General features: G+C 38.2%; 1 protein-coding gene across 1 annotated transcript in view; it reads left to right on the top strand.

Moving 5' to 3' along the window:
- The window catches only part of rab26 (RAB26, member RAS oncogene family), a 119,072-nt gene that overhangs the window by 41,573 nt on the left and 66,823 nt on the right, over positions 1 to 10,676 (top strand). The window contains exon 3 of the mRNA XM_005721969.1: positions 8,286 to 8,327. Coding sequence (XP_005722026.1) covers positions 8,286 to 8,327 — 42 coding nt within the window. The remainder of the gene's footprint in view (positions 1 to 8,285; positions 8,328 to 10,676) is intronic.

Here is a 10,676-nt window from a genome sequence, read left to right as displayed (position 1 = left end):
TTATTCCCAGTTTAGGTTTCTGTTTAGTTATTGCTCTTGTGCTGCCCTTATTCTTGTTTGCTTCTTTTGTATTCATCAGCCACAATAAAAGGCTCGCTTTTCGTTCAACCCAGTTTCGTGTCCACGCCTGTGTCTGCACCTGAGTCCTCCACACACTCTCCACACGGTCTGCCACTGCGACCGTGACATCACTGTGGGTCAACACAACTGAATCAAATGATTAGTTCATTCCAACACAGCCATTTAAATCAGCTGTGTTGGATCATGGACACATCTAAAACCTGCAGGACACCAGCCCTTGAGGACTGGAGTTGGACACCCCTGGCTTAGTAGAACCAGCAGTGGAAGGCTGGTTGACTGGAATGTTGACTTCCTCATTGCTGTGCTTTATTGCAGTACTTAGGTATACATCTGGGTTTTAGATACTGCGTAATGCTGTGCGCCTTTTTTAATGGTCACAGGAAGGCTGCTGAGAGACCAGTTCTTTTATGTCATTGCAAGCGTTACGTATCTGGTTTGCTGCGGTTGGAATCCTGTTTCAAACTCAAATTCTTCTTCTGTCTTAAATATCCAATGCTGTTTGCTGATCTTTTCTTGTATGAAACAGTGTTTGGTATCGGTCATTTCCATATTTCCAGGATAGAGTGCCTCATAACGTGCTCCATAGCTACCCGGCCCAGAGATCAATTATCAGTTACTTCATTAAATGAAATGCACACTTTTCCCCTAACACCTGGTGGTTATCAGGGGTAACTGATGCATGAATAGAGCTTTACCAGCTGATTTCATAGCAACTGCAGGAACCTTCAGCAACCTGTTAAGGGGATACACATCTTTCCCTTGCAACCAGCCTGTGTGACTGAGGGCAAGGAGCCACCACATGTAGCCGACAATGCCCGGCCACATGTGGCGAGAGTGCGCAGGCAGTTCCTGGAGGATAAAGGAATTGATGCTATTGACTGCCCCTACTTTTACCTATCCTAAGTTCAATAGAGCACTTCTAGGACAGTATGTTTCAATCCACCTGATGCCACCAGGTTCAGCCTCAGATAGTCCAGGAACTTAGTGATGCCCTGGTCCAGATCTGGGGGGAATCCCCCAGGACACAATTTGTCATTGTCAGACATGCATACAAGCATGTGGGGCCATACAAACTCAAAAGTACCTTTTTGAGTTGCTGAAATGAAATTTTGTCAAAATGCACTAGCCAGCCGCATTTTTTTTTTCATTTTGACTTTGGGGTGTCTTTGAATTTAGCATTGTGTGGGGTGATAATTTTAATTCCCATCAAACAATATGGCATCCTTTTAATTTTGTGTTATGAGAACTAAAGTATGTAGTGAAAAGCCTACATTTACAAGTTACTTCTAAATGGCGGATGTCCTGGATTTCAGATTTTGTATCAGAAGCACTCTGCAGGTTTGCTCTGCGGACTGGTTCACAGTTATATAAACACCCAGCCTACACACAGTGCTGCTAACATCTTTACTCTTTTAAAGTAAAAAAAAAAAATCATTAGTAACACTGTGAGTCACATTCCTACTTCAGTCCCTGCGATCAGAGAGTAACACAGACATTTCATTCGTGGCTTTTTGTATAAAATAAAAACAAACAAACAACTCTACATAGCGCTTACTGGTTACTCATAATTGCTGAAAACGCTGTAACATCTGCACCTGGACGGGTGAATAGTGAACTTTCCCTTGGCGGTGCAGAAGCAGCAAATGAACTTGTCTTTGCTATCTGTCATTTTTACTGAAGTACTGTTTGGCAATGTTATTGATTATTACTACTAGTAATGGATTAAAAATTAAACATTGAAAATTCTGAAACCCTCTGGCCCATTGAACTGCACCATAACTCTTGAATTTAAAGGTGTTTTTGCATGTATTTATATGTTTTATTGGTCCGTGCCACTGGGTCTAATTTTTTTCTTTCCAGTTCCTCTCTCTTATTTACCAAGAGACCCTCACATTGGGTATTTCCTCCTTTCAGGAAGCTCATGTGTGCGTTTACAGGCATCGACTATTGCAAATAGATATAAGTTTAAAGCAGTGTTGCTCCTTCAGCTTGTAGAAGCCATAGGTGCTCAGCTATAAAGTCACCCTTTAACTACTGCTTCTCTTGTTGATTAGTTATATTTTAAAATTGTACCCATTACTTTTGAAGAACTCCTTGGTTTAGGTCCATGGTGCACATCATGCACTCAGATCCAGGTTGGATCCAGTTCAGGTCCCAATTCAAAGCTGTTAATATGCTTTCAGAATCAGACTCTTTAAAGATCTGGATCTATAACTGGCAGACTAGCTTACAAACACTGAGGCAGCACTGAGAATTAAGACCTTAATTTTTAAAAATCTAATAGTTATCAGGGTGGATATCTGTTCACCTAGGTGGTGGAATTAAGTGTAAAAGTAGTTCAACAAACATAATGTTTATAGCAAACTTAGATTAGATTTGTTAGTTTATTGAAAACAAAACCAGGGTGTAGAGAAATTTATGGGAAAACAACTTGCTGTCTTCTTTAATCTGAGAATAAAACAATTTCATATTAAACATAGGAACTAAGAAACCGAAATAGTACAGTGACGGAGATAAGATGGGTTGTATGTACCAGTCATGGTGGGCAGTCTTTTAGAGTTTTCTTAGCTTTGAATTGGGTCAAATTGTTCTTTAAAGTTAAAGTCGGTTTTTCTACATTTGCATTATTTGTTATCAAATTGAGCCTCTGGTTTACTCATCATAATCCATATTTGATAATGTTCTGTCTCTGGAGGTCAGTGTCTATTTTGGCAGATAGAGTGAAAAACCTCTGTTCTGTAACTACGTGACAGGTGATGTCTATTCTGGATTGAATTTGAGCTGAAAATATATTAATGGAGATGTTGCCACTTGACATCTTGATAAACGTAATGACTTTATTATTATTGTCAGCCCCAAGTTTTATATTTTCTTTGGCTAAAGCATAATGTTCATTTTATTATGATCGACATTAGAGTCTAAAGGTATGATAAAGTTTGGTAAACGACTCTTGGCTCATCAGCTTTTCAAAAAAAACGATAGCAGAGGTGAAACGTTGCCTGGTGACACTGCAGTCGCTATTAACTCGTCTTTTATCTGGAGTCTGTGGGCTAGGATAAACACAGAAGGACTCGTAAAGTCATTGATACGTGCTAAGGTGAGTGTTACACTTTTAATTGTCGGCCAGACTCGACATTGAATGTCAGTCAGTGATGGACAGCACCAGATTGTTATCATTGGTGATTGATAGCTGTTCTCAACAGTGGACACATTGAGCCTGTCAGATAGTGACATGGACATATTGAGTTGTTTTTTGAGCCAGTCAGATGTGCGGTGTTGTGTGGATCTGTTTGTATTGCAGTGTGAGTTCCTGTATCCCAGCCTTGTTGCTAAAAAGTATTCATGTTCTAGTTTTTGACCTTTGGTCATGACCATATAGTGTTTTGGTGGTGGGGAATCTAAGCATCTGCCTTTGCACCACTAAGTCAGTGTTGGGATCTAAAACAGATTTGCAATAAGTTGTGGTAAGTTCAGTAAATGAACTGAACTGTAAGAAGGGTTTTAAAGCAAAACACCACACAGATGGGTGTGAGTTTGTCTAACAACTGGAAAGTTAATGTAGCAATTTCTTTTTTTTTTAAATCTCGTGCAGTCCTTTTCTTTGGGTTCTTCTATAGCTCAGCTGGTCATCTGCTAATTGGAATGTTGGTGGTTAAATCCCTTGATTCTCCATTCTGCATGCCAGAATATACTTGGGCAAGATACTAAATCCCAAGTTGGTGTTGGGATGTGAATGCGTGTGAATATTCGATAGAAAGCACTTAGGTGAAAAAGTGCTTATATGAATGTGTATGAAAGCACCTTGAGTGCTCAAGTAAAGTAGAAGAGCACTATATGAGAACCAGTCCGTTTACAATTTACCATGACAACTTAACCAGTAGTAATACAGCTTTCATGTCCCAAAATAATCCACCAGGAATATGCACGAACATGTGATTCCTGCTAGATGCTAGCTCTATTTCGGCTTATAGAAAAACTGAACAGGTTATGCCCCATATGTCAATACTACTCTGATGGCTTTGGTTTTAGTTTTGAGTGATCTAAAAACCTCTACACACATTTCAGACAGGAAGTGATGGTATCTTTGTAACAAAACACTCAAATATCATTGTGCTTATTTGCAGCCACTGACAATGAATTAGATCAGTTATTAGTTACAAGCTGCTATATTTTGCTAGAACAATTCAGCACTGGAAGAAGCTTCTGTGTGCATAAACAGTTCTGCATTCCATAACCTCACTGTTTGCTTCCAGAGGCTGCCCTTGAGCAACTATTCTTTCCAGGCATAAATGCCCTTTAATGCAGTCAAAATGAGGCGTAGGAGCTAGTAAGTGGTTTCCATTTGTAAAGTAAACTAACTCCAACTCACAATATCCCATGTAATATGGATGAAATGCATTAAGAATGAGGGGAAGAATACTGTTAGTGAATGGGTCAATTGCTCAAGGCTTCAAACCCCAAAACACAGTTTCTGTGTCTACAGTTTAACTGCAAAGCAGAGATCAGTATGCAAATTAAAAGTTAGTTATGCAACATTAAGTAGAGTGACCAAATATTTATGCATTATTTGCTCTTGTAATTAGCTTATATTCATTTATGCCCCGTGGATGCGACTGCCTACACACATGCCAGCCTGTGATTTGTGGCTCTCAGACGAATTCACTAATCAGCTTTGACCTACTCAGAAAATATTAGGTTCTATTAGGAGCATTGATTTTGTGTGTGTTACTTAGGTATATGCTTTAACTTATGAAACCACTGGCCCTCTTGTATTTTGCAGCTTTCTTTCCTTAAAAATCAGTTTCCTTGCTGTCTGATGTGGCAGTCTGCCCACAGTTGTTAGTTGTGATTGAGAGTCAGGAGATGCCACCTCAGTGAAAAGGGCTTTTTCATCCGCAGGTGGAAAGCAATCATAACTTCAATTTTTCAGCAGCTAAAAGTGGAGCAGCAGATCACACAATTCAGCAGTTCCTTTCTTGTTTCACTTGTGACTCAAAAGATTCCTCTTTAGGTCTCTGACTGTGATTCTGATGTTGTTTTTTTCACTTTTGGTCAAACTAACCTGTTCAATTTTTTCATTTTTCTTAGAGTGGTCCTGGCTGCTGAAAGCAAAAAGCTAGGTTGTCCTTTGTGCCTCCTGCTCATGTGTTGGCTCTTAAACATTCACACACATCCATCCATCAAAATGGAAATGGAAAGGTCAACAGATTTACAGTACATGCTACAACCTGTGGGTTTGCAGAACCCTTAGAAAAAGTTTATGTTTCTATGCTGAAGGGCAGGCTTGCAGAAATATTCAGTAAAATTTTTGCATCATACTCATATTTTTTTGACATAGTTCTTTGTGTGGTTGTTGTTGTTTTTGTTAATGTCATTTTGCAAATATCGATTATACAGTAAAAAAAATGAGACATTTCCTTTTAAAAAGTCTTAATTATTTTTGACAAGTCTTTGATTTCAGACTGGGGTTAATCAGGCTTCTTATTTTTTTCTGCTATCAACATTTGTTTGAAATAAGATCTGCTGTTTATCAGCTGTAGATAGCTAACTAGTTAACAACCTACAGTTTAGCTACCCACAAGTACATAACTAGGCAACACGAGGTGGTTAGAAATTCAGTTTATGATAAGCGAGCTATTCAGTTAGCTTCTAGTGGCTGGCTAGCTAGCTTACTACATAGGCTAGCTAGTTTGGAATTGGACAAAGACTTATAAAACATGTATAGGTTCACCTCTTGATGTTTTAAAACTTTAATAGAAAAATTATCTGTGCAATGATAAACATGAACAGCTGTGGTTAAGAACTGTATATCATGTACTATATCTTTACATTGTGTATCCTTTTTTTATAATACTGCATTGTTTTCCTTCTGTTGACTGTTTAATGTTGAGTTTTTGGAAACTGAACTTGAGGGGCTCTGACTATGAAAGAGAAGACACTTATTTATCATTCATAACTCAGCAAAACCCTAATTCACACACTAATCTATCATCTATATTAATCTAAATTGAAATTGAATACAAATTATCATACCATATTTCGTAAGACTTTAAACTAAATAGATATATGGTTATTTTTAAAAATGCAGGTTTCACCATGGACTCACTGCTGGAGGCTACTACATACAATACATACTATAAAATCATTGAACATAGTTTTGTAGAAGGTCTAGAAGGTCTGTAGAAATTTTTATCTGTTTACAGCCACTGGTATACAGCTTCCAGCTGATTCTTTAAGTGTTAGTAAGCCTGCTTTCTGCAGTAAATTGGCATCTTTCTGTGGGTAACCATGACTTGACCTGCAACTTACAACAGTTTCTGAGAAGGTGCTATTTTTATTATGAAATGTGATAAGGTACAAATGAATCAATCAAAAATAAATATGCAAAATATGAAAGCTTAATGTTGTTGCACTTTTGCAGGGACACATTTGCTCTAAGAATAGGCACCTTTGTACACTGAAATATAGAATGACTAAGTTATAGAAGAGACAGAGAAGAGTTTGTGAAAGACCTCACACAACAATGTATTGACTAAGCCTTTTCAAGAAATGTACAACTGCACTGTTTTGTAGATTGTTTTTAAAGGTCCAGACGTTGCTTCTTCCAGTGTTTCAGCAGTGTACATTAAGCTGTCGCAAGAGCCAAAATAATTCTTTTCTCAAGAAGACAGTTAGAATCCCAGAGTTCGGCATTGAGCCAAAAGTAGGTCGTTTGCAAAGATTTGAAACTTCTTGTTCAGACATATTGATTGTCTTACATCAGTCCATAAGTGCCAGACCTATGGAATATAAAATTAGACCGGAGGCTTTGGTTTTATTCACATCTCCAGCAAGGTTTTAGATTGGATGTATTTAGAAATCTGGAGTATCTGAAGCATCTTCGTCATATTTTCATTTGAGCAAAACTGCCACTTATTTCCTGGTACATATTAGTAGTGTTATTTAAAGACGAACTTTAGTAGGCAGGATATGTTTCTACAGGCATGTCTGGTTTCCAATATTGACCTTGAGCAAGCCAATAAACATCATTAATTCTGCCCATTTTTGCTCCTGAGTTTATTTCCCTTGTGACAACTCTACGAACTAGAAAGAACTCAAAGTTTTTATACCCATCATCTTTCCTTTCAGAAAGCACTTGTTTTTGTTGGATTTTTGTTTTTGCTACAAAGCAACTGATACTGCTTATCCAGCTGCAGAACTCTTGGTGGTTTCACCCCACAGAGAGCACAAAGCATGCCACAGAATACCAAATTATTTGGGCTCATCAACAAAGGAATAGTTTATGGAGTCCCTGTACCCTCAGCGTTTGGGTGTAGGGCAAGCAACTGCCAAGACTAGAGCGAAGGAGAACAACATCAAAGCTCATGTGTTGCAGCGACATCCCATCAAGTACAAAGTGGACGGTGATGTGTCAAAGATCATATTTGCACTGGGGTGGCAAGACATTATAAAAATGCAGAGCAAAACAGGTTTTTAAGGGGTTTGAACCAAGTGGAAATTGGCTTCCCTGATGTATTTTTTTTTTACCTGTATCTGCTTGAAAGAGTGGAAACGGTTGCTGAGATTCCTGTTGTGTCCCAACCAAATAGGTGTGTGCATTGCCAGTATTATCACACTCCCTGCATTGATGGAAAAGTTCCCTGTTTACACTAAAAGAACTGCAGAACATAATGCAGGAGTGGCTGTCATCACTGACCATTAACACTTTCCGCATAACGTGACATGGCAGAAGTACTGAGACGCCTTCGAATGTGTGTTTGCGTATGTGCTTTGACAGTTGTCATGCAGGTAAATGATGCAACTCCCTGAAACAAAAGGCTTCATCATAACAAAAGGTGTACACGCATAGAGCTATAGATAGTACAGTGTGCTGGCAATATCACAGTGATAAAAGAGAGCCTTACGGCAGAGGCCAAGCCCTTATTACAACAACTGTGGTCACAATAAGCCGACTGTAATACATCAGCCTCTGCATGCATAGCTTGTCTTACTTTCTAAGCTCTTCTTCTGGGAATCAAACAAATTCCTTCAGCAGTACCTGAAAGCATCATTTAGTCTCACTCTGATGCCTCTGTATTCTTTTTCTATGCGCTTGTAGCAAAAGTTCTTATCACTGTTTGACTTTTTTCCCCTTTCTCTTGTTACCTGGCTTTCTGTCTACAGCTGTGTTTTAGCATTTATCATTTTTCTCTTTTGTCTTTCAGAATAAAGTTATGACCATTGATGCTGTGAAGGTCAAACTGCAGGTAAGAACCCAAATCCACAATATCTGTCTTTAAAACGATAAAATCTTCTTTTTCTTCCCCCATTCCTGTCCAAACGTACGTGTGGGTCATTTTTTTAATAATAAATCTCCAGCAACTATTATCCATGGTGTAAAATACGTCTCCCATACATCTTCATTTCCTGCTGTGGGAGGGGCAAAAAGTGCAAATGATGACTTAATGGGGCCTTAGTTAATCTCTATCAGTCAATTAGCCTGCCGTTCTGCCTGACTGAAGACACAAGAGGGAATTGCAGACTTTCCATCAGATTATCAAGCCTGGAAGTTATCAACAAAAGACACAGACAGGCAGAGAGACCAATGACTCTTGGCCGTTCCAAAACCGCATTAGCTACTGTCTGATGGTTTTTTGCACCTCAATTACACAATGCTAACGCTCTCTCTCTTTATCTTTCTCATCTTTAATCCATCCACGTTCATCCATCTGTCTGTCTGTCAGATGGCATATTTCAGGTGATACTTCATGAATTAGTTTAATGAAACTTGACGTATCTTTAGACTAATTACATTATAGCATAAGTGGAAATGTGACTGCTGAGTTTAAGCTGCACTATTACCAAAATGTTTATGGCAGTAAAAAAAAATCAAGTCATTCAGTCAAATCTTTAAAACTTTTCAAAAAATCCTGTAATATTGTTTTATGGTTGAGTCACACACGGGTAAAAACAGGATGATAGCCTCCATGAAACTAAGAAAAGTTGCTGGTTATCCATTAACTGCTCTGAATGTTTTTGCATTGGTAGCTTGGTAGTTGCACCAACTGGTCGCCCACAGGTTTAACGTGTAAGACCACAAACCTCGGGAAAAGTGTTTTTGATTGTAAGATGATTGCACAGGTTGCCTAACTGGGACTGACTGCAATCGCTCTCAGACAGACTTACAAAGTTTTGCAACTAATGTTTGATTTATAAATGCAGACAGATTGCCAGCATGTTGCAATTAGTCTGAGTCAGTCTGTGCTGATAAGCAACAACTGTACAACTTTCAAGCTCATTTAATATTAACATTGGGTCTTGTAGGTACAAGAACTCAATTATCCTTACACGTGTATAGCAGAAAGCAGTAAAACATCCACTTCTGACTCGCTGTAGACTACTTTCATTATAACGCACTCACCTATGATAAAACATCCTTATCTGCACTAGGATGTTTTATCATAGGAGTCATTTTAGCATATTTGGTTCTACTTTGGCTCATGTTCTTGATTTGACATGTCTCCGATGATGACTGGATCACCTGTAGAGACATATCTAAAATGTTTGATCTATATTAGTTGGTTTTTCTCATTAGTTAAAATTGACTGAATGGAGTAAATGGAATTGAAAAGATTAAAATGAAGGGAGAGGAAAATTAAAGAAGTATAAAGGTGAGAGCAAAACCAATTAATCACATGCTGGAGATTCATTCAAGAAAGTCCAAGCTGTTTTGGTGAGTGATAACACAAGTTACAACAGCAGGTACCAGAAAAGGAGAAATATGGGATAATATTAAAGAGTGAAGGCCGTTAATGATTTCTTCAGTACAAGGCAAGAATGGTAATGTTCAGAGGAGTTAAATTTGATAAACAGCATCCTCTATAAAACATGAGTCAGTGGACTGTGACTATGTTACGTTCAGTAGAAACCTGAATATACAGGGCATCTGCATCTTTACTTGTTCCACATTCTGTTTTGTTACAGCCTTAGTCCAAAATAGATTGCATTCATTTTAAATTCTTACAAATGTATTAAAAATAAAAACCAAAAATGTAATGTGTATATAAGATCCTGTTTCCACTGATCGTGTGTCGGATGTCTCTTCAACTCAAAAATTAAATGTGCAAGAAGTTCAACCAAACGTTTTTCACTTCGTCATTATGAGGTGTGTGTAGAATTTTTCTAGTGCAAAATAAATTTAATACATTAACAAAAGGCTGGAGCTTAGAAAGGACTGGATTTCCTGTGAAACTTTGATTAGGCTACTCTAAAACCTTCATTTTATTTGTCTGAGCCATTTAGACTTGCTGGTGTGTTTTGGGTAATTGTTCTGCTGCATAACCCAAATGTGTTTGAGCTTAAGGACACAAATGAATGGCCAGACATTCTCTTGGAAGATATTCTGCAAACTTTCCAAAACTTTTGTCTCATCAGTTCACAGAATATTTTCACATCTTGGGAATCATGAAGAGTTTTTTTGTCAAATGCGAGAAGAGAATTTGTTCTTTTTGGTCATTCGTAATTGTGTCCTTCTCTTCCACAGATGCCATTTTTTCCTAGTCTGTTTTTTATTGTTTTACGACAGCGAGACCTGGAGGGGCGTGATTGGGAGGAAC

The sequence above is a fragment of the Pundamilia nyererei genome, unplaced genomic scaffold (genome assembly GCF_000239375.1).
Source record: "Pundamilia nyererei isolate P.nyererei 1_Seehausen unplaced genomic scaffold, PunNye1.0 scaffold00005, whole genome shotgun sequence".
Classification (NCBI taxonomy): Eukaryota; Metazoa; Chordata; class Actinopteri; order Cichliformes; family Cichlidae; genus Pundamilia; species Pundamilia nyererei.
Note: the sequence above shows the minus strand (reverse complement) of the source record. Positions and strands in the feature narration are given on the sequence as shown.